This window comes from Dasypus novemcinctus, chromosome 11 (assembly GCF_030445035.2).
Source record: "Dasypus novemcinctus isolate mDasNov1 chromosome 11, mDasNov1.1.hap2, whole genome shotgun sequence".
Lineage (NCBI taxonomy): Eukaryota > Metazoa > Chordata > Mammalia > Cingulata > Dasypodidae > Dasypus > Dasypus novemcinctus.
The window spans coordinates 115,057,782-115,082,932 of record NC_080683.1 but is presented as its reverse complement, the minus strand read 5'-3'; the positions used below and the strand labels follow the sequence as shown (position 1 = coordinate 115,082,932).

General features: G+C 36.0%; 1 protein-coding gene across 10 annotated transcripts in view; it reads left to right on the top strand.

The window, feature by feature from the left end:
* Window positions 1-25,151, top strand: part of AHI1 (Abelson helper integration site 1) — a 231,387-nt gene that overhangs the window by 63,772 nt on the left and 142,464 nt on the right. For all 10 annotated transcript variants that reach the window (XR_002798591.3, XR_009188071.2, XR_011650147.1 and 7 more), the window contains exons 17-20: window positions 1,520-1,638; window positions 3,462-3,592; window positions 4,830-4,970; window positions 17,459-17,655. Coding sequence is in view for 7 of the 10 variants with exons in the window: in XM_058307518.2 (XP_058163501.1) it covers window positions 1,520-1,638; window positions 3,462-3,592; window positions 4,830-4,970; window positions 17,459-17,655 (588 nt within the window). In the remaining 3 variants the exon portion in view is untranslated. The remainder of the gene's footprint in view (window positions 1-1,519; window positions 1,639-3,461; window positions 3,593-4,829; window positions 4,971-17,458; window positions 17,656-25,151) is intronic.

The window sequence follows — 25,151 nt, the reverse complement described above, 5'->3', positions numbered from 1 at the left end:
CCATGCCTGCCTGCAGCGCCAGCTCACCCTTTCCAGAAGGTACCAGGAACCAAACCTGGGACTTCCCATGTGGTAGGTGGAAGCCTAGTTGCTTGAGCCACCTCCACTTCACTGCAGACTTGTTTTTGATTTTGCGTATTAGTATCTGTAAAAGTATTGCTCCAGTTGGCCAACCCCCCAACAATGCTAAATTGCTAGGGTTCAGCTCAGTAAAATCACCATCTGTGGTGCCAGTGTTTGACATTTCTCTATAGCTTTTCCAAAATCACTGGTAGCAGGTCTCAGGTGTCAAGCAGCTGCAGCAGTATTGTTAGCCCCCTTTACTGGTGCCAGCCCACCTCTGAAGAGGAGACCTTCTGGGAGAAGGGAGCTTGAAGCAGTAAGGGGTCCCTTGAGGGAGAAGAAGGTGAATTCAGAATTCTGCCTGTTAAGGCAGCCTTTGCTTTGACTCTTGAGCTTCAGTACAGAAGTTTTGCATTTGCCTCTTTTTCAGGGCACTCCAAGCAAGAAGGACCTCTAGTCATCCTTATGTAAGGCTTGTACGTGCAGGTACTCCTTCAGTGTTAATGTCTTTCTCGGCATCTTTAGTTGGCCACTTCCAATAGCTGCCTTAAATAACTACCTACCCCCTACCCCCCAAAAGAAGAAAAACTACCTAAATTTAAAACATTTCAGAATAAGAAGCTGATAATGTACCTCCACCTGGATGAATGGAAGTATATGTCAAAAAAATGTGAGATTGGAATAGAATATGAAAGTTCATTCTATACTTACTTTTGAATTTTTAACAGTTGGAAGATTTTTTCCTTCTATAATGATAAATTGAAAATGGAATGTTAGAAAACATGTTTGTTAGAAATGCTTCTTGGTTTGGAACTAAATTTTTGAAAATGGGAGCAGATGTGGCTCAAGTGATTGAATTCCCACCTACCACATGGGAGGTCCTAGATTTGGTTCCTGGTAACTCCTGGAGAAGACAAGCAAGACAGCGAGCTGGCGCGATGGGCAGGCGCGTTGAGCTGACATACAAGATGACTCAAAAAAGATACACAAAGAGGAAAGTTAATGAGAGACACAACAAAGCAGGGAGCTAAGGTGGCTTAAGTGATTGAATGCCTGTCCCCCACATGGGAAGCCCCAGTTTTGGTTTCCTGTGCCTCCTAAAGAGAAGACAGACAGACACACAGAGAGCACACAACAAACTGACACAGAGCAGACAGTGAGCACAAAAATAATGAGGGAGGCAGGGATGTAAAGAAATACAAATCTTTAAAAAAAAATTGTGGAAAGTGACTATACTACAAAAACACTAATTAAATATGGCATTACATAACAACAAAAAATACAATTTGTGCAGCTTTATTTTCAAACCTTAAGTTACTGGCAGTCCTTTTGTTAATTTATTTAAAAGTTAAGTAGCAAATTAAAAATGACTTTTTAAAATCAATTGGGTACTCTAGAAAAGGTTTAGCATTAGATAAATTTTTTTATGTACTTTATTTTATTTTTATCATTTTAGGAAATTAAAGAGAGTGAGTTTAAAGGAATTCCAATAACTTATTTGGAGGTTCATCCAAATGGAAAGCGGTTATTAATCCATACCAAAGATAGTACTTTGAGAATCCTGGATCTCCGAATGTAAGTATGTTTCAGTAGTGAAAAGATAAGTATCCATAGAATAAGTAATGGATTTAATTCATAGTTATAAAATGTAGTGGTGGTTTTCTACACTTGGCAGTTTTGTTCTCTGAGGGACATCTGGCAATAGCTGGAGACATTTTTGATTGTTACTCCTAGTATTTAGTGAGTAGAGACCAAAGATGCTGCTAAACATCTTAGAATTCGTAGAGCAGCCCCCACAACAATTATCCAGCCCAAAATGTGAATTGTGGCCAATGTTGAGGAACCCTGAAATGTGGCCAGTTTCTTTTCATTTTCACAATTGAAGAAAAGAAACTTCTGATTTCAACAGGGATGAATTTTTTAAATCTCTAATGGCATAGGATTATGATATAATATAATTGAACGAGAGGTCTTTTGTTTAATACGTCCTTGTTTTTCTTCTTCTTATTTGTTTTCACCATTAAAGCAAATGAAGGGAAATATCCTTAATGTAAAAGACAGAAGCGGAGTTCTGGGGAAACTAGCATGTTCCTTCCTGGCATGCTTTTGTTTTGGTATTAAGAGTTCCTGTAAAACGAATGAGAGATAGCTATTTTATTTGATTGCATTATTGTTTTTAGAAAGACAAGTATATTAGTTTAATTCTGCAAATATCTTATTAGGACTAATAGTTAAGTTCATCATTGTTTATGTAGAATAGTGCAAGACACTGGCATGGGTTCTGTGGGAACTGACAAGTAGGATTAGCCCATCAGGAATTTATAATCTAGCTGTACACCCCCAAAATAGCACAGAAAGCCTTTAACTGGGCTGAAGTGTGAAATCCATTAGGACCGGAATCTGCTGGTCCTTTTTGTGTACTAATGCTTGGCAGATAACAAGTACTAAAAATGTATGCTTAATGAATGCAAATATATAATGAGAGGATGGTAACGATACATCTGGAAGTATAATACAGATTTGACCTGCTAATCCCAGGTCTGAAAATCTATCTTAAGAAAATAATTTAAAATAGCAAACAAGATTGTTTATAGAAATTGTGTTTACTTAAGGGGAAGGCTAGAAACATTCCTAAATGATGTCGCACAACAGGAAATTGGTTACATTAAAATACGTTTAGATAATGACACAATATATAACCATTATAAATGAGAACGTGTAATATATATATTCTGACACAAGAGCCGTTATTCATAATTTAGTGTTGAGTGAAAAAAAGCATATTACAGAGCAGCATATGTCATTACCTCTCCGTAAGCCAGGGGTAAAGGGAATCCCTACCCGGGCACAGAGGAAATGCTCAAACAGCTTAGTGTAGCTACTGTTTACAAGTGAGAAAGTTTGAAAGGTTGTGCACCATATTTAATAGGTGGTTTTAGTAATATTTGTATCTAATTTATCTTCAAGGATCAAGTATTTCCTAGGTGATTTTAAAAATTGATCATTTGGAAAAAATATAAGAATATAAAAGACTATCGATCTTTTTAGGAACCAGCTCAAATATTTTTTCTTCCATGAAGTAGTCTCTGATCACCATAGCAAGAATTTAAATGCTCTTGTCCAGATCTCCAGAGTACTTTTTACTGATCTTTGTGGTACTTTCTACATCTTTCTTCTATTTTGTATTGAAATGTTTCCTCTCTTTCTTGTTAAATTAAAAGCTCCTTGGGCTCAGGGACTTTCTTTTCTTTATTCTGCATCCATCCCAGAATGTCTCCCATGCAACAGATTCTTACAGTGTGTTCGTTGAATTAAAAAAAAGGATTTAAAAGAAGAGTTTTCCTACCACCAGTCTTGTAAATGTATGGTTCCATTTGTGAAATCTTTTTTGTTTATAGATTAGCAGCAAGAAAATTTGTAGGTGCTGCAAATTATCGGGAGAAGATTCATAGTACTTTAACGCCGTGTGGGTCTTTTCTCTTTGCTGGAAGTGAGGATGGTATAGTATATGTTTGGAACCCAGAAACAGGTAAATATTTCATTGATCTTCAAAAAAAAATTGGGGAGGGGGGTTGAAAAAATGTGAAAACACTATCATTCATTCTGTGGTGTAATTTTTAAGGAAATTCTGAGTTCACATTTTCAATTATAGTTTTCAAGATTGGAAAGCCAATAATGGAATTCAGCTGCAGTTTAAGTTTATATTAAATTCTATTCTTTATTGTTTTGCTCTTTCATGGATTTAGAATCTCACATCATAATTCAAGGTATAAAATATGAAATGTCATAAGCTGAATATAGAATGTAAATAGGTATGCAAATAATTAAACATTGACAATATATTTTCTTTAGAAATAAAAGACATTTCTGTCAGTGTTTACATCTAAAACTTAAATCACAATTTACCTGAATTACTGCAATTCAAATTGTTTTCCAATAAACTAAACTTACATTGAAAAGTTCATTTGTGCCTTACTTTTGGTGTTCAAAAGAAAAGGTAAAAACTACATGAATGTTTTTTTAGTAAGAAATTGAAAGACTTGTAAAATTCATTTTAAAATTTCTTGAATGAGTCATATTTGATTTTAACTTGTTCATTATCTTTCTTTTAGGTGTTTTTTACTAGTTCACTTAGGTTTTTTTTTCTGTACTCTTTTGATACTTTTCCATCAATTCAGAAGTGTTAAATCTCTCTTTCCCTTCAATAAAGGAATCTAGGTTCCTTGTTTTTTTAGTTCTTCTGACTCATTTTCATCAGTTTCGTGGACTTTAGGCATCTTTTAGCCATTCAGAGTCATAGATATCTTTCAAGTAGATGGTACTTCAAATGGCCTCGGAAAGATAAACTGAAAACTTAATCCTTTCCTCAATCCCTGTGCACCCCCTAACAAGGAGTCTTCAGTTCTGTGGTGCAGTCCTTCCCAGTTCTACCCCAGGTTCTTTGTTAAAGCTGGAGTTTGCTCAGCTCCATCAGAATTCAGAGTAAAATACCACTCAGCTTGATCACTTTGTCTTTATTCCTTGAAAACCTCTTTGAAAAGGTTGGATTGCCCAGCAGAATGCAAATAGTGAAATTTTTTTTTGAAGTGGTACTCATATATTTATAAAGTATATGCATTTTCTCATGTAAATAATGCAAGCTTTGTCATCACTTACTATAAATATTTTTTAATAAGTTGCAGAATAATCTTGTTATGAGAAATATCTAGGACAGTACAAATTTTTTTTTGGACAATACAAATTATTGAATCTCTTTTCTTATTTAGGAGAACAAGTAGCAATGTACTCTGATCTGCCATTTAAGTCACCCATTCGAGACATTTCTTATCATCCACTTGAAAATATGGTTGCATTTTGTGCATTTGGGCAGGATGAGCCAATTCTTTTGTATACCTATGATTTTCATGGTGAGTCTACTTCTTCATAAGTAAGGAATATTTAGCATAACCTTTTCTTTTAGACTGATCCAGGAATCAGGAAAGTTGTCAACTGTTGTGTGAATATACTTCAAGAACTGAATGGATTAGATTGTGTTATTAAGCTTTGATCTTTTACTTTTCCATATACATGAATATTGTGGAATTTAAATGTAGGCAAGAGTATACTTAGTGATTCTGCTCTTTTGTTGGAAGTGCAGAAAGATAGCCATCTCTCTTTGTAAATCCATTTAAATGAATATTAAATTTACCTAAAAATTATTCAGGAATGCATAACTAAATTTAAAGGTAACTAACATTTAGGAAATAGGGATCATTAATGTTTTCAGTTGAATATTGTGTTAATTTCTTATTCTGTGCTTTTGATTTTACAAAAGCACATCATTTTAGTAAGATGTAATTTTGAGAATTTTTTTGACAAAAACTTAAGTATTAATGAAGGGATCTAGAATTAGAAATCTAAGGTCTTTTTCAGTTCTAAAAGTATACTATCCTATCGTTCTGAGAAATATAAGGAAAAGAGATGTCTCTGGACATATTTTTTCAATAACAGTGTGGCATGCTAAGAATTATTGGTAATTTATGCTTTTTTTCTTATATTTCTTTAATTTTTATACTGAAATTAAAATTTCATAGTTCTGCATCGTACCTTTAGTGCTATTGCTTTCAAAATTGCAATTCCATTTTCTTCATATATTAGTACTTATACAAAAATAAAAGGTCTTTATTAGTATCTGATTTATTTATATCAGTGTGTCATCTTGCACTGTTTTTGATAAGCTAGGATGGCTTTCTCATTTGAACATCATATCTGTACAAATCTTATAAATGTACACATATACAAATGTGTATATAGGTGTCATTAATGTAGAGTTTTTTGAACAAAGCATTTTAAATTAATGAAATTAATGATTAACAAAATGTGGAGACTTGTTTCTTATGTTAAAACAGTGAGTTGATTAATGGTTGTGATAAAGAGCTGAGTTATTGACAGCTGAGATAAATCATAAAATTCTTGATCATAGTTTGAATTATATTATGCCTTTCCACATAAATTATATTAGAAAATAGTGCATAAAATTAAGATACATCTTATTTTAAAGAGCTTTTACACAAAAGAAATGATCAATTTCAATTGAAGAAATGATAAATTCAAATTACTTAAGGTAGACTTGTGAAGAAAAACAATACCATTTCACTGTTAAAAGCAAAGTCTTAGAAAAATTAAAGAATGCTTTATTATGCGAAAAGACAGATGGATTTTTCAGATCATCCAAAGTCCAAGTCTAGTGTCTAGTTCAAACATGCATGCTGAAACAGCTCTTTCTTTGTACTCTCTCTAAACCTTCATCTAAAGGAAGAGAACTATACCTAAGTACTTTATAATTGGGACTGTTAAACAGGAAATGGGCAGCACGGTTATTTCCTCAGACTCAAGAGGTTAGAGATTATTTCACAACAGTCTTCATTCAGATTCTAATTTGCTTTTTTTAGTCTTTTGAAATTTCCACTAAAAAATGCAAGTTAAAAGTTCTTCAAGCATTTTATTTTTGTCACTCACAGAAAGGTTTCATCATAAGAGTAGCCCAGGTAGTTAAGTTTGCCAATTTGGTTTTTAGACAATGGGCATTTGGTTTAAGAGGTGCATTCTAGAAATGTAGTAGAAAGAGCAAAATGTTTTAGGGGTCCAAAAATAATAGTGGGGTCAGTTTTGTTACTTTAGCAACCTGTAGAAGCCTCTTGCCTTCCTTAAAATCCAATTCCTTGGCTATTTAAATGGTACTACTACTCCTACTACCTATTGTGCCTAAGAGGGTTATTTGCAAGAATAATGGAAGCAAGTGTGGAAATGCTTTGTAAATTGATAAACACTCCATCAAAACAAAACCAACAAAAGGTAAAATGGTGTTACCTTGCTCATCCAACCAGTACACACGCGACATGATAGGAATTTCTGTTTTAATAGGCTGATAAGCATCTTTATATGGAATGGAATTGAAAGTTTTATATATTGTTTCTCTTTTATTCTCTCTGCTGATCATCTTTCCTTTTACTTATTAAGCTGGGTCTCTTCCTAGGCAAATCGTATTAGAAAATAAATGCATAGAGTTAATAATGTTCAATCCACACTACCTTAAAGTAGAGGAGGAAGGATTTCCATGAGTATTTTAGAAGTAAAAATGTTCAAATTATACACATAGGAAATTAAATTTTGTGCAATGTGATTTTGAACACAATTCTTGATACACTAACACACCTTTACAAACAAACTCAAAATATTTCAACACACTTTTCAAACTCTTTGCTGCCTATTTTTAAAATGAGGAAGCTTATGAAAAAGTTAAGTAATCTCAATCCAAGATTTACCACCATTCTTGTGAATGTATGTTTCCATAAGAAAATTAAAAAATTGTTTCAGACTCTAAAATTTACTTATTAAAAGCAGGCAGAATGATCAAGTTAAAATAATCAAAATTGTAATGTTTATTATTGACCTATTAGAGTGTTGCCTTATATTTTATTTTTTAATATAGCAATGTTTTGCCCAAACATGCATGTCTAAAATAAAGTTTGCATCAGGTTATACCTAAAATTTTTTAATGGCACAAAACTCAAAAGACATAGAAGAGTTATGTGGTTTTTAAGTAGTGTTTATTTGAAGAAAAATAGAGTAAGTAGAGGACTAAACAAGTCGCAAAGCTATTGCTACTTTCTTGACTTTAGACAGTATTCAAGGAAAATGGAGCAAGCTCTTTTTCCCTCCCTTAATGTTAAATAAGCTGCGAATGAGACCACAGTAGTAGCTAAATGTATCATCCATTTTTCAGTTCTAACAAAATCTGTGAAGAGTCAGCAAGCATCTTTCCCTGTTAAGCATATGTTCAGGTTGTGGTCTTCTGAGTCTTTCATTGTACTGACTTTTTGCTTTTTTTGGTAAGAAACATGATTTTTACTTTCAGAAGGCAGTTTTATTTGCCTGATGTTGAAAGGGTTAATCATATAGTAATACAAAATTTAGTCACAGAGTACCACAAATAATGTACTTTTAGGATTCCCATAATAACAGAGTACTAGTCAGAGAAACGGCTTCTACTGAATTAAATTTATGAAGCTAGACTTCAGCAATTAATGTTTTGTTATTAATCAATATTTGTATACCACAGTCTCTAGGATGCTATTTTACTTTTAATTCAAGTCATTCCTAATACTTACATACCACTTTCAGTGTTCCTTGTTCTGTTTTAAGCCCTTTATGTATATTAACTTATTTTAGTTTCATAGTAATCTTATGGGATGGGTACTTTTATTTATCCCCATTTTATAGGAGCCAGCACTTTGAATCCATGCAGTCTGCCCTTAGAATCCATGCTCTTATTTACTCCATTAAATTGCCTTTTTAGCAGACAGTCCTGAAATAATAGCTATTGATTGTCTTATAGGCAAACTTTTTTTCTCTCTACAATACCTTTACTCTGCTTCTCTGTGGAGTAATATGCTTTTTTTGTATTTTCTATACTTTTTATTGCCAGTACCTAGCCTGAATATTCACACATAGTGAATATGCATGTAGTATTTTAAGTAGGGTCAGTGTTAACTTAGAAAATTCTCAGCATTAAGAACCCAGGTAATGAGCCTAATCTTTCACTAGGTGGTAGTATCTCCTCTGAATCAGTTCTAACTCTGGCATCCTCTTCAGTCTTCCTATCTTAGAAGAGGAGTCTTTCTTAAACATCTGATTGCGTGCCAAGTAGAGACTTGGACCATGACACCCAGGAATCAGACTCAGACCACCATGCTTTTTCCAATCCATTGTGTCCTAATAGTTGATGAAAGTGCTGGAACAGTTTTAGGAAAACCAGAATGCAGTTCCTACCATTGAAACAGGGGTATGATATTAATAGAGTTTATATTCACTGATGACCTCCTTCATTGTCTATGTTGGTATCTGCTTTTCACACTGTGATGTGCTTTATCAGACTTGAGGGCCCATGGTACCTTTAGGTCTTTGAAAATGTTCTTATGTAACTTGCACATCTACTGAAACCTGTGGCATTTAGATCTAACCTAGTGTCTTGTGTACTGCTCACATGAAGGAAGTGTTTGAAATAAGAGTTATAAATCCTGCAGAATAATATTTTTCCTGAATTTAATAAATATACTGCTTTAAAAGGCTCAGACAATAGATTTGGGGCTAATCTAATAGTGGTAGTAGTAGATAGTATAGAACCCTTGCTGGGTTGCCATTCATATAAATGTTTCACTTAAGTTTCTCCCTAAACCCCCAGGGTAGGTAGTGTTAGCCACATTCCACAGGTGATGGAACTGAGGCCCAAGGAATGACGTCATTTGCCTGCACGAATGCAGGCATCCAGTGTGAGGCCAGCATTTGCTCCCAGGCTATCTGACTCCAGAGCCCATACTCTTAACAAATCAAGCTTTTGTCACATCTACTTAGTGTCTGGACATTTCCTGTTTCATGAAGTAACCTATACTAAGAAGATGGCTAAATATTCCTATGGTGAACTGTGTTATTTTTAGTATGTAGAAGACCCCCCCTAAGATTAAAAGCAAGTTTGCTTATGTAATATTAGTAAGTCATTCCATTAAAAATTTGGGGTAACTAATAATTATGCTCCATTAAGCTATTATGCTCAATCAATATAGTTCAAAATATGGATTTTCTTTAGTATATAGCATTACATTTTAATGTACCTGCCTTTTGTAATAAGATAATGTCCAGTTGAAGCAAATTTAATATTCACAGTTTTATATGTAATTTAATGGTTTTCTTGAAATACCAAAGATAAATGTTTCAAAGGGAAACTCAGATATTGCCATTCTCATACTGGGAACAGGTGATGCAGAACAGGTATGTCTGTAGGTCAGAGATTTAAATATTTATTCTTCACCTAGTAAAAGAAATCAAGAGGTAGAAATGCCAAATTTTGCAGCATGCTAAAATTATTTCTTGATCATCTTCTGAAGCATCTATTTTAATGTTCTTCACATAATGGATACTTTGATTTGAAAGTTTGTGTCACTCATGATTCAGGACATGTGGAAAACTTAGCCAACTTAGTGGCTTTGAGCTTAAGCCAGAGCCCTGACTTCCTCATGCAGGCATTTCTTTCTGCTGATGTTGGTGCTCTTCAAGTGTGTCAAGAAGGAAGAATGGTGGCCTGCAAAGTAGACCACAGTGTGGTGGGCCAGGCTGGAGGAGGAGAGGAGCATTGGGGTTCTAGACATTGCATCACCTTCTGTTTGACCCCGGTCAGATAGCTCAGCTCTTCAGCACCTGTAAAAGGAAAATAATACCTGCTTTGTTTCATCTCATTTTTTAATCAAAGGGATAAAATGAAGCTATAAAGTAAGGCATGAAGCACAGATATTAGAGTTCACAAACCAGGGAAATCCAAACTATTTTCTGTATTAATATCACTATATTGCACACTTTCTGTTAAATACCATGCTGTGTGATGATTGATAATGAAATAGGAAGCTAACAAGAGGGGAATAGCCTGTCCATCAGGGGATTTGCAAATAGTTTATTATATGCTACTTTGGTGTCCAGCTAAAGAATTTGTCGAGTGATGATAGATGCTCTCCCATCTAGTTGACTGTGAGACCTGAATCTGTTACACTTTCTTGTATAGTTCTGTGAACACTCTTGTTAGTGATATATGGTCTATTTGATATTTAAAATATGTCAAGGCAATGTACAATTACTAATGCCCTGAAACACACCCAGGCTACTAGAAACAAAGTGTATTCAATATATCTTCTTGAATCCACCTCCACATGGTATCAGAAAGATTAGCTGAAGCAGGGACAAGTCAGATGTGTAAAATATAATAAACATTTTAAGTCCCTGAACATTTTCCATACATAGCAAATGTTAGAGGAAGAGAAAGAGGATGCTGCATAATTCTGAATGCTGGGAAACTAGAGAATAAGACCTTACAGCTAATAGTTATCATACTGTAATTAGAAATGTAATAATTTATAAATGAATTAAGTAGCCAGTAAGATGACTGTACACGGTAACAGGGCTATGTAAACACTAGCAGCTCTTGAACAAAGGAATTAAAGATGTTGAATCAAAGGGAAGTCTTCCTGTTTAGTGTAAGAGAAAGGCTATCTTGTGTTTTTAGTTATACTTTATTATAAAGTCAATAACATAAGTACAAATGAATTTTAATAATAACAAACCTTGTATTTACTTCAAATGCAGAGAGCAGTGGATTAGAATATCTTATTTCCTCCATTCTTCCTCCTATAAAGATAAAAATCTAAGAAAACCACGTTATTTTTTTTATAATTTTTAAGGTCAGAAATATACACAAAAGCACTGTACTTGTTATATAAATCAAGGATTGTCATTTATGAAAACATTTTAAGAATGTTTTTAATTGTGTGAAATTTAGAATCCCATGTAGCAGCCTTTTGGAGATAACTTTAAAAGTTTTTTACTTATTTTAAAAAAAATTTTTAACAGATCTAACATTCCTTTAAGCAAAAGTGGCTGTTCCCTCTCTGCCCTTAACATCTTGCCCATTCTTCTGCTGTACCACTTGGCACATTACAGTAATTCCTTGTTGACCTCTGAAAGAGTCAAACCTCAAGGGCTAATGTGTCTTTATGTTCCCAGAGCCTGCTCTAGTGCACTGTATGTGATCATTCCTCCATGAGTGATAGAAGAGGGGGGATGGACTGATAAAATAGTATGTAACTTAACCCAGCTAAATCATTCAGATTAAGTTAGAGCTAAGTTTTACACATACAGAGTTAAATTAGAACAACAAAGAGAAAATTGCCAGTGAAGAAACACAGCCTTTTCATTGGAACATCATCCTGTAACCATGACCTAATGTCAAAGTGTTTTAGAAGCCTTTGAAATACAAGAAGCATAGAGCTTCAAGGAATCTCCAAAGTCATCTCTTATAACCTGGTTTACAATGAAATTGCCTGTAGAGTCTTATAAAATTAGACTGCTTCATATATTTGTAGAAAAGGCAGACAAAAGTGGAAAGAGAGCAACAACAAGCAAGAACCTGTAAGCAGCTTCTGTTTCTAGTATCTGAGAAACTAGGTCTCTTTGAATAATTCTGCAGACTTTTAATGGCTGTCTTCACAAAACTGGAGGTGCCAAAGATAGAATGTTCAGTTGACTCCTTGAAATCTAGTCAGATGGCTTTTATATAGAAAATTCCCTCCAGGCAAGAACGTTAAGCATTCAAACTTGTTTGGGGTTTACTTTTGTTACATGCATCCATTTTTGCTACTTTTAATCCTTTCTGAAAGGCATATTGATATGTGGAAAATAATAAAAGCAGATAAATATTTAGGCAATGCCTTTTTCTTTTCCCTACCAGTTTAAAAAAATCCTTTTTAAAAGAGAAAAATAATATGTCATTAGTATCTCATGATGTTAGAAAATGCAGTTTGGCAAAAAGATTTAAGTTGAAAAATACCTAAATCTTACCATCCTATGTAACTGTCATATGCACCTCTGGGCCATTTCTATGCCTGTACCTGTTATGGATATTGCATTTCTCTGCACCCTCACTCAGGACTTAAAGAGAAATTGTGGTTGTCAAATACATGTCTCCCAAGTTCAGGATCTCAGAGGAAAAACATGAGACATTAGAAAATGCCACTAAATAGTTAAACCTGACTTTACTTTCCACTCATCCTAATACCCCAAAAACAAAACAAAAACAAAAACAAAAAAGAACAATTAAAAGTTTGAAAGGTCAATTTTAAAAGCAAAAGCAGGAAAATGGATGTGTCTTAACCAGTTGGGCTCCCATCTACCATATAAGAGATCCAGGATCGATACACAGGGCGTCCTGGTGAGGGCAAGCTGGCCCACGCTGTGAGCTGACCCACACAGAGTGCTGGCCCCCTTGGAATGTGACCCCGCACATATGAGTGCCACCCTGTCTTGAAATGCTATCCCACGCAGGAGTGCCGGCTGATACACACAGCTGGTCCTGCAAGATGACGCAACAAGAGACACAGAGGAGAGAAAATAAGAAGATGAAGTAGAATGGGATCTGTGGCACAAGAGAGTAATCACTTCTCTTTCACTCCAGAAGACCCCATGATCAGTTCTGGAGCCGCCTAGTGAGAATACAAGCAGACACAGAAGAACACACAGCAAATGGACACAAGAGAACAGACAGCGGGGAACAGGTTTGGGGGGAGAAATAAATAAAAAATAAATCTTTAAAAAAGAAAAATTTTTAAAAAGCAAAAACAGATAAAGATCATGGATTGCAATTTGCATATGTTGATTATTCATCCCTGAAACCCTACTAATGTTAAACCTTCCAACTTCCAGTCCATAGAGCACTTTTATTTTCTTTTAGTTGTAAAGTTTCCTTTTCTCTTTAAATGTCTTTGGATATTTGAGGGTAAAAGAAATGTTCCGAGGGTGCTGAAAAGAAGTCCGAAATATGTATAGAAAAATAGCAGTCAAGGACATTTATTTGCAGGGAAACAGCTACACTTCCATCTAGGAAAAGAAATTGGTATTGAATCCTGTGCTTCCCTAAGAGGGTGGGTTCTGAGCAGTCTTCTCCCTTGACAACGCCCCCTGGAACTTAAACCATCAATCAAGGTCTGCAGGGAGAGGCACCAGTTGTTGTTGACTGGTTCTTCATTTTGAGTGCCTTACTGCAGTAGTGCCTGCGTATATGGAGCAGAAACCTCACATTTTTATATGCACTATCTCAGACTCACAGCTGGTGAAACCAGAATGGATAACTAAAAGCAAAGGGTTCATCCTTTCATATATATACTATATTGTTTTACAAGCTACATTTCTTCCCATTAATTATATATTATGAGCAATTTTCTAACTTGATTATACTTCTATATATTATTTCAGTGACTGAATTCGCTTTCATTAAGTGAATACACCATAATTTATGTAGACAACTGTTGCACAGTTCAGCTATTAATATATTTTTCAGTATTTTAATTGATATTTCAGTACACATCTGGGCACCCTTTCCTGGATACCTTATTCCTTAGGAAAAAAAATATTTTGAGGTACGATTCACTTAAACAAGTAAAAAGAGCATTACTTTCTAACTTGCATTTTTAAATTACTAAGTCCTTTTTAAATTACCAGTGAGGTTAAATTTCTTTTTATTAGGCCCTGTAGTTCTACTTTTGTGAATTTCCTATATATTGGTACCTTTCCCCTTTGTCTGTTGGATTCATAGTCTAATTGATTTTATATAAGGACTTATTGCATATTAAGAATATTAACCCCTTTTATCACTGGTTTGTCATTTGACTTTTTTTTTTGAGCAGCTGTATTGAGGTATAATTGACATATGATAAATGACACATACTATATAGTGTATGTGTCTGATAAGTTTAGACATATTTATACTCTTGTGAGACCCTAACTGTAATCATGATAATGAACTTATATATTATCTCTAGAAATTTCTTCATTCCCCTTTGTAATTTCTCCCTACCTTCCCCCAAGGCAACCACTGTGAATTAGTTTTCATTTTCTAGAATTTTTTTATAAATGAAACAGTATATAAGCTATACTCATTTTGTGGGGGCTAAAGTCTAGCTTCTTTCCCTCACAATTACTTTGAGATTCATCTGTATTTTAGCATACATCAATAGTTCGTTTTTATTGCTGAATATTGTTCCATTGTATACATATACCACACTTTGTTTATCGTTTCTTTTATTGATGGACATTTGTATTGTTTCTAATTTTCAGTTATTACACATGAAGCTGCTATGGATATTCATGTACAAGTGTTTATATGGACATATGCTTTCCTTTCTCTTAGATAATTAATTCCTGTGGAAGAGGTAGATCATATTGTAAACATAGATTTAACTTCTTAAGATAGTGCCAAACTGTTTTCTAAAGTGGTTGAACTATTTTACATTCCCACTAGTAGTATGTGACTGTTTCCTGTCTCCATAACCTTGATAGTCTTGAAATGGGCAGTCTTTTTAATTTTAGCCATTGTGATAGGTATACAGGGCTGTAGCATTGTAGTTTTAATATGCATATCTCTAATCACTAATGAGGTTGCATACCTTTTCAAATGCTTATTTGCCATCTGTCTATTTTGTTTTCCTTTTGTCTTTGTGAATCTGTTCAAGTCTTTTGTCCATTTTTTAAATTGACTTGAGTTTTTCTTACTGAGTTTTGAGAGTTCTTTTATATTTTCTGTGTACACGTTCTTTATCAGGTATATGATTTGCATATATTTTCTCCCCATCTTTGTCTTTTGTCTTAATAGTGTCTTGAAGACAGAAGTTTCAAATTTTTATGAAGTCCAAACCATCAAAGTTCTTTTTTTTTTCTGACATGGATATCTAATGGTTCCACTACCATTTTTTGAAAATACTATTTTTTCTCTACTGAATTGCCTTTATACCTTATGTGCTAGGCTCACCATTCTGTTCTGTTGATCTATTATCAGTGTTTATGCCAATAGCAAACTGTCTTGATTACTATAGGTTTATAAGACTTGAAGTCAGGTTGTATTAGTTTTCCAACTTTGTTCCTTTTAAAAGTTGTTTTAGCTATTCTTTGTTCTTTGCATTTCCATGTGAATTTTAGAATTAATTTTACATTGTCTCCAAAGTAACATGCTGAAATTTTGATTGGGATTGCATTGAATCTATAGATCACTTGAGGAGAATTGACATCTTAACAATATTGATTTTTCTGACTCATGAACACAATATGCCTCTTCATTTATTAAGGTTCTTCTTCAGTTTTTCTCATTAATATTTTGTCGTCTTCAGTGTATAGATCTTTTTTTAATATACCCTTCGTCAGATTTTTCCCCAAATATATCATATTTTTATGCCATTGCAAGTGGTAAACATTTTTTATTCAATTTCTGATTCTTCATTACTTATATATTGAAATAAATTTGCTTGTTGTATGTTATCTTATATCCTGCAACCTTGCTGAAGTTGCTTACTAGTTCTAGTGGCTCGTGGTTAGGTTCCATCAGCTTTTCTGCCTAGATGTGAGGCTGAGAACCTGTGCCTCCTTACATTTCATGCCCTCTATGTCTCACTTGCCTCATTCTAGTCTTAGGTCTGCATCGATGACCAAACCTGGAGCGAAAGACAGGTTATGTCTTCCTTTTTAAACATCTTGTCTCCATTTTTGTAGTTTTAGGCAAAAGGATAAATTTGGTCCCTTTTATTTGGCCAGGGGTGAAGGAATCCTATTACTTGTCAATTATGTCTTAATTTTTTTTATGGTAGGGTTTTTTAAACGAAGGCTTTTTAAGTGTTCACATACCAAAATCTATCCATCTTTTAAGTTGATGATTCTTAACCTTTTCTGACTCATGTAATCCTCTGATAATCTGATTAAAAGTTATGCATTTACTTTCCAGAAACACATACATATACACATTCTATTTCTGTATGTAACTTCAGCAGTCCACAAAAATCTCTGAAGGCACATCTATTGATTGCATGTTACAAAGCCCTGTTTTATGATTTTTTCTTTTCGTGTCATGTTTTGAAAGGCCTTTCATTTCGAGATTATATAATTGAAATGCTTTCTTAAATGATTATATTTTCTTCTCCTTTGTATATACATACAAGTTCTAGTTAAGCATTTCTACAGATAGAAAAAAAATTCAGATTTAAGTGATCAAATGAGATAATGTATGTTGTCATCATCATCATCATCTTCATCATCAAAAAAGATTAACCCTTGAAACCATCTGTTTTACCTTTCGAAGAAAGAATTTAATTTTATAAATAAACTGTGAAGTAACTTATTGAGGCATTGTCTGTAACGAGGGAAAGCCCAGAAAAGTGTTCTAAATATTAAGTAATAGGAGAATGCAGAAACAAACTATGGAGCTACTGTAGATAGGATACTAATAAAGCTTTTAAAAGTAGTAATTGTATGGTTGTAGAAATATGAAAAGTATTTGTATTTACAGTATGGTATTTTGCATAAACTATGCATGTGAATAAAAAGGTTAGACAGGAGTACAAAAATATAGAAATAGTTGTTTTGAGGTGATGGATTCATGAATAATTATTTTTTTGTTTTTTAATTGCCCTTTTATATTATGCCTTTGATTTTACTATTTTACATATTCTTTGTATGTAAATATAAAATTAGGCTCCCATCCCAATCTGTTATGTTTATCAGACCAAAATATTGAATGAGCATCAAGGCACAATTACAATACTGCCTGAAGTATAAGTATCTGAAATCATTATATTTCCTTTTTTATTGTTTTATGACATTTAATAAAATAATTTCACATTTTTCCAGTCAGGTTGACTTACTATCCAGCATTTAAAATGCATTATGCTGTTTACTAGTTTCTGATCACTTGTTGAATACTGCAGTTTCATGGCTTAATTATTTGATTATGCTTTTGCTACAGTGATTTGAGCTAATTATAGATTTATTTCTCCAGTTGCCCAGCAGGAAGCTGATATGTTCAAATGCTGCAATGGAACATTACCCTTACCCGGAATTCACCAAAGTCAAGATGCCTTGTGCACCTGTCCTAAAATGCCCCATCAAGGCTCTTTCCAGATTGATGAATTTGTCCACAGTAAAAATTCCTCAGTGAAGATGCTGCAAGTGAAACAGAGACTTAATACTGTCACAGTATGTTTGTTTATTTTTTGCAGTTGAGAGTTGGAAATTTTAAAACCCTTTCTCTCCTGTTTTACATTGCCATGCCCATGAATACTCATTTAACAAAGTAAGTTCATTACTTAAAACTAGGTTTCCTCATACTTTTAGAGTCCTTTGAAGTACTTGTTCTAAAAGCTCTAATTGCAATAGTCAGGCCAAACTTGGGTACTGCCTTTCTGACTTGAGAGCTCTAAAGCCCAGATCCCAGCAGTGAGGGAGGGCTCCAAACCAGAGAGCTCTCTTAGGACTCACCACATGGGGAAAGCGTTCCATCTGCTGGTAGATCCCAAGCACCTGTGGCCTTTTCTGCCCTGGCCCCCTGGGATCCCTGAAGGGGCGGGATGGTAGTTAGCATGTGGAGACCCTCAACCTGGGAATTCTCAGGACCATGCAACAGGACCTGTTCTTGGGTACACCAGTGGCCTTCAAACAAATAACCTCTGCCCTGGCATTCAAAATGTGGCATAATAAGGCTAAAACCTTATTTTTCCTTAAGTAGTTCTCATATTTCATATTGTGAATCAGAATTACCTGGTGGTCTTGTCAAAACCCCAACTGCCAGGCTCTATCCACAACTTTCTGCTTCAGTAGTTCAGAGCTGGTACTGAGATTTTGCATTTTCAAACACATTTGCAGATGATACTGATGTTACTGGTCCGAGAATCATGCTTTCAGAACCAGCTCATCTAGTTTTTCTAGTTCTTGGCTTGCAGAGCTAATTTTCCTGAAATAATAATTAAATTAAAAATGAATCCCTAAAGCGCTCTTTCATACAATGTTTCCTATTCTGTCTCTGGCCATCCTATTGCTGTCCTCATCAGGGAGCTCAGACTCTTATGCCTCTTGGCACTTGCTCCCTTTGATGTTCTCTCCAAAGCTTTACCCACTGTTGACTTATTTTTCCAACCTTGAACTTCCTTCTTGGTTTCCTATTGTCTAGTTGGCATTGTCCTCACTGCCAACATATTTCCATGTGCTGAGAACCTGCTAATGTAATGGCCTCTGTGCACAGCAAGAATCCACCCAACCCTGCTCTCCAGGGCGCTTGCTTTGCAGGCAGTGCTGGCCAGGTGCAGCATGGCATTGTGGGCTGGGCTCCACAGTTTGAACTTCAGAACTTCCTTTTAGCAAATATTTAATGATTACAGACTACATTTAAGACACTCCAGAGGACAAAATTGCTTAACCCTTGAGGTCATTTTGCATAAAGTCTGAGGTAGGTGTGGCAAATATTCAAATGACTGAAGTGTAAGGCAGAGTGTTGTAGTAACACATTCCACTTGTGTGATGTTCATGTGGCCTCCCTCCTTGCAGCAGCCACATAAAGGAGGCGTGGCAGTGCTCGTTGCCCTTGCTTTACAGAGAAGGAAATTGTTGCTTTTCTGAAGGTTTCCAAGTTGAAATAGCATACACATACTCTCCTTTGCTGCTCTTCTTTAAACTAAATTTTTAAAACTTTATAAAAAGCAAAAACACCCAGACTTTTTTCCTTGTGTCTTAGTTTGCTAAATGGCTGCCATATATCCAAATCAAGGTACTATCAGAGATGCTTTCTCTGGTGCTCCTAGCATCCTGCCGTGTGGAAGGCAAGATGGCAGCCAATCTCTATTAAAGTCCCTGCCTTTCCCCTCCAGGCTCCCTATCAGCTGTGGGCAATCACACTTTTGCTTGTGTCCTTTCTCGCCTTTTCTCTTAGCCTTGGCTGCTCCATTTTCTTCCTGAGCTCAACTCTTGGCCATCAGGCATTTCTCCCTGGGCCTTGGCTCCTTGAAACTCTCGGGGCATCTCTCGTCATTTTGCAACTGTAAGCAAACCTGGAGTTCTCTCTCTCACATGGTAGAGACAAAAAACAGCAGAATTCCTTTTCCCTGTTTCTCTTCTTCCTCTCTCTGTAGTCTCAGTTTATACAAGCCCAGCAAGGGGATGGAGACCCAAACTGGGTCAAGTCTCACTGGCATAGTCCACTCAAAACTCTAAGTGAAAGTGATCTAATCAAATGTCCCTTAACTATATCTAATCAAAAGTCCTCATTTACGCTGTGTTTAGAGGCACAGGAATAGGTTAGCTTAAGAACATAATTTTCTGAGGTTAAGAACATAATTTTCTGGGGTCCACAAAAGAGAAACCAGGCCACCATGTATAACTGTTAAGCCCCAGCTAGTACTAAGTACTATGCTAGAACATTGTATGATGTTCGAATGAAGGCGATCAGGAAGTTCTGCAAGAGAGAAGCAGGAGAAAGAAGTATTAAACAAATTATAGAATATCTGATGGAAAAGAATGGTCAGCAATGTTGCATTTCTCAAGAGTAAATTCTTCTTACAGTCAAAAAGCTAGACAGAGGAACAGAAGACTCTGCTGCAGTCCAGGAGAGTCTCATTATCTGAACACCTAAATACATCCGAATTAGGATTAGGAGCTGCTGCACAAAACCCACTGAACAAACTAAACTCAAAAAGGCAAAATATATTGGTGTCCAAGGACACTGATAGATCTCATTTAAAGAAGGGTGCAATTAAAAGGATATATGCCTTAAAGCAGGAAGTAAGCCAAGGCAAAGCATTTTTGAAAGTGATTTGCTGTTAAAAAAACAAACAACAACAATAACAAACTCACAGTAGAACTTCTTAGATTTTTTCAATTAAATAGAAGAAGTGAGGGCCTCAGTTAAGGAAGTGGTGAAAAGACAGTCTGAGATTTTGATTTAAAAAGACATCTGGCTAAGAGAAAAAGCATTTAATTAAATTAAAAAGGCAAGCCTGAGTTGAGTTCTATATAGCAAAAATGACACTGCAAAGTGTCAAATCAATAGTTTTGACCAGAAAATACTTGTGAAAGCAGGAAAAAAAGAGAGGCATCAATGAAAAAGATAGGACTGTAGCTCTAGCTCCAACTGTCTGGGTGTGACCCCCTACTCCCATGGACCAACTTTATTACTCTGGATAATTTAATTAATCCTAATTTCCCTCATCTATAAAATGGGAATTATGGCATTTGTTATTTTACAACATGCTTAAGGTTCAATGAGAGCTTAAATGTAAAGCTGTTAGCAGGGTGTCTGATATATAGTACCACTAATAAATTTTAGTTATTATTATTGATAATGAGAGAAAACATGATGAGTATGAGAGAGAGATTATACATATGCGTGACCAGTGTTGCTGAGGAAGAGGCCATAAGATGTGAAAGATATCTTAAAGATCAAATATAGGGAAGTAGATTTGGCTCAACTGATAGAGCATCTGCCTACCACGTGGGAGGTCCAGGTTCAAACCCAGGGTCTCCTGACCCATGTGGTAAGCTAGCCCACATGCAGTGCTGATGTGCACAAGGAGTGCTGTGCCACACAGGGGTGTCCCCCACATAGGGGAACCCCATGCACAAGGAATGCGCCCCACAAGGAGAGCCGCCCCACATGAAAAAAAGTGCAGCCTGCCCAGGAGTGGCGCCGCACACACAGAGAGCTGATGCAGCAAAATGATGCAACAAAAAGAGACACAGATAGATGCAACAAAAAGAGCGACAGATTCCTGGTGCCACTGACAAGAATGCAAATGGACACAGAAGAACACACAGCGAATGGACAGAGAGCAGACATGGGGGGAGGGGGGATGGAATGGGAGAGAAATAAATAAATCTAAAAAAAAAAAAATCAAATACAAAAGGCCTTCCTGTGCTAAACTCCCAAACCTCTAAAACAAAAATATCTAGAACCAGGCCAATTAATGAAACGACACCAACACCTTAGACATATCCTAGCGACATACTTACCCTCCAAAGATGTCTTTAAAAAGAACCTTTTGGGTTCTGCATATGAACAGAGCTACCTTAGGACTTCTCCATAGCACAAAGTGCCAAGTGGAAGGAGAAAGCTGTTTCTTGTCTAACCAGATAGCAAAACACATTCTGGAGCTCAAACACCATAAACACTGTGATTCAGGTATAAGGAGAGAGAGAAATCCTTGGGGAGAAGAGTTGTTCATTGTATGTTGCTGAGAAAACATGTTAACTTTGAATTAACTGAAAAATACAATCACATCCACAGCCCATGTCCCACTCCAAAAGCAAATCCTCATTTACCAAGGAGTTAAATGTGAAAATAGGAGTCTTTTTAAAAACCTAGGAAAATATGTAGGTAAATATTCTCTTATGCAAATTTTAAAAGTACTTGCTATTCTTAAAATCAGAACAATCTCCCCCGAAAAATATTGATACTCTATCGATTCACAAATTTTAAATTTCTCTTTACATCTAAATACCAACCTGAGAAAACATTTACACCAAATATATTAAAGGAACAATATCCTTATGTTGTTATATGTTATTATATATTGTTATATGTTATTATATTATATGTTGTTATATGCCAAAAAAAGCAAAACGAAACGAAAAAACCCTAAAGCAAACAGTTAAGAAAGTTAGCAAGACTTCAACAGACAAATGGATGAAAGAAATTTGGAACTTACACTTCCAAAATGAGATATAAATACTCAATAGCGTGTTTTGAAAGTTCTGTCTCACTACTACGAAAAATGCCACAAAAAACATTTATTATCCATAAAACTGGAAAATAGAAAATGAAAATGATGAGGGAGGTACTTTGATAAATATATTGAGGTATTCTGTTAGTGGTAAAAGACTATAAAATCCCCAAGATATTTGGTGACATGGATTGAGAAGCTCAGGCATCCTCAAAAGTGTTTATACTCTTTGATTAGAATAGTCACTTCGGGGTGACCCATGTGTCCTTGAGGACAGGCCCGAGCAGCCACCTTCACTGCTGTCTTCTTACCTCCACCTCGGGCACAATACCTGGTTCTGTACAAATATTTCCCCTTTCCTTCTCCCTTGATAAAATCTTGACTGGCTTTAATCCCAGATGACAAGGAACTATATTGGAACAGCTTCAGCTCTGACTACATTCTTTTCCTGCCTCTTTTCTTTCTCTAGAAAGTTAAGGAAGTTAATGATGGACCAGATTGCAGATCACATTTAGATTCAGTTGGAATATGGGGAACAAATTTTGTATTTCTCCTTATAAATTTTAGAAGGTGTAACTAAAAATACACTTATTTCAACATGTTCTTTTTTTTTTTTCATTTTTTTTGTTGTATTTTTTGAAGATACATAGGCCACAAAAAATGTTACATTAAAAAATGTAAGAGGTTCCCACATGCCCCCTCCCAACTCCTCCCACATTAACAACCTCCTTCATCATTGCAGCATATCCATTGCATTTGGTGAATACATCTTGGAGCACTGCTGCGCTGCATGGATTATAGTTCACATTGTAGTTTACACTCTCCCCCAGTACATTCAATGGGCTATGGTGGGATATATAATGTCCAGCATCTGTCCCTGCAATATCATTTAGGACAACTCCCAACTCCTGAAAATGCCCTCACATCACATTTCTTCTTCCCTCTCCCTGCTCTTAGTAACTACAGTGTCCACTTTTTCCACATCAATGCTACAGTTTCTTCCTTTACTAGTCACAATAATTCTATAGTAGAATACCAGGAAGTCCACTCTAATCCATATTTTATTCCTCTATACTGTGAACCCTGGGATGGTGATGCCCATTCCACCTCTATCAAGAGGGGCTTAGCTCCCACATGGCTAATGGATGCAATTCTCCTGCTTGGAGTTGTAGGCACTCTTGGCTCCCTGTTATGGTGGTTGACTATTTTCACCCCTCTCTTAGCTGACCTGGGTAAGTCCAATGAACCAGAGAGTAGGAGTTGCAACTCTGTTGTGGCTCAGGGCCCAGCTGGCACATGGCTAGTCCAGAGATTCAAGTCTCCTGGGTATACACCAACCCCAGCACCAACCACATGTTCAGTAAAAGTGACAGAAGAGCATGTGTAGAAAGGTCACGTCTGAATCCAACCCCATCACATTCAGGAATACAAATTTCAGAGTGGGACCCACTGACAAGGCACTGAACTCCAGAGCCAACTGCCATGACCATAGAACCCATGTGTCTCTGTAGCCCTCAGGAGATCCAGTACTTGGGTTTGAATCTACTTTGGCTGTCTCTGGGATCCTTCTGAGGTGTGTGTAATTGTGAACCCTCTGATGACCTCCTAACTCTTTTGGAGGCTCAGCCATTTAAGCTAATTTGTCTTTATCATTTCTCCCTTTTATTCAAGGTCTTTTTCTAGTTGCATCACCAGTTAGTGATTGGTAGTAATCTCTCGGCACCAGGGAGGCTCATCCCCAGGAGTCATGTCCCATGCTGGGGGGAAGCATTTACATGCTGAGTTTGGCTTAGAGAGTGGCCACATTTGAGCAACATGGAGGCTCTCAGGAAGTAACTCTTAGGCACCCTCCAAGTGGCCTAGTTCAAATTTCAGGCACACAGGCTTATAAGCATAGTGATCAGTATCAAGGACTCACCATTGGACCATCCTTCTTCACTGGTCTTTGCCCTTACACTTGGAGGATTATTGCTGTTCCATTGGGGGAGAGAGGAATAGAATAAATGGAAGCAGGGTAACTGGGGGGCAATGGAAGTGTTCCACAAGATTGTGCAATGATGGATATAGGACATGTTAAATTTCACCAAAAATGTATAAAAGTTTGCAGGCTAAATGTAAACTATAAGATAAACCATAATGTAACCAAAAATTTAGAAAATTATATAGTCTAAAGTATAAACCATAATGTAAACCAAAATGGAACCATGTTTGGTAGCTATGTGTCACTATCTGTTTATCAGCTGCAACAGATACAACATGAACATGTAAAAAGGTCATTACTGGGGAAGTGGGAAAAGGGTTTGATATTGGATATATGAGAGCCCCTATATTGTATATGTGATCCTGCTGTGATCTAAAACTTTTTTGAAGACAAAATTAAAAATTAGAAAAAAAATAGGATGTAGACACTGAGGAAGAAATGAAAGAAATTGTCTTGCCACTGTACAGACAGGGCAACACCTATTACAGTAATGAAAGGCAAAATGTCAAAAACAAAGTTTTATGATATTTTTCATTTTTTAATAGCCCAATTTTTAGTTTTTCTAAATTAGTATATATTCCATTTCTAACCTTTAAACCTATCATTACTATTTCATTTTCTGTTAATTGAATTTGGCAATATAATAGGCTTCATTTTTGAAGATGTTTTGGACCACAGAGGGCTTCAACTATGGCAGGGGAGGAACGCTGGTATGGGGTGTTACTGATGGGGGACACATGGGTGGGAGGGAATTCTCCAGGGCATGTATATAGGGTATATAAAAATGTTTGGGGGAAACGGACTTGGCCCAGTGGTTAGGGCATCCGTCTACCACATGGGAGGTCCGCAGTTCAAACCCCAGGCCTCCTTGACCTGTGTGGAGCTGGCCCATGCGCAGTGCTGATGCGCGCAAGGAGTGCCCTGCCACGCAGAGGTATCCCCTGTGTAGGGGAGCCCCATGTGCAAGAAGTGTGCCCCGGAAGGAGAGCCGCCCAGTGCGAAAG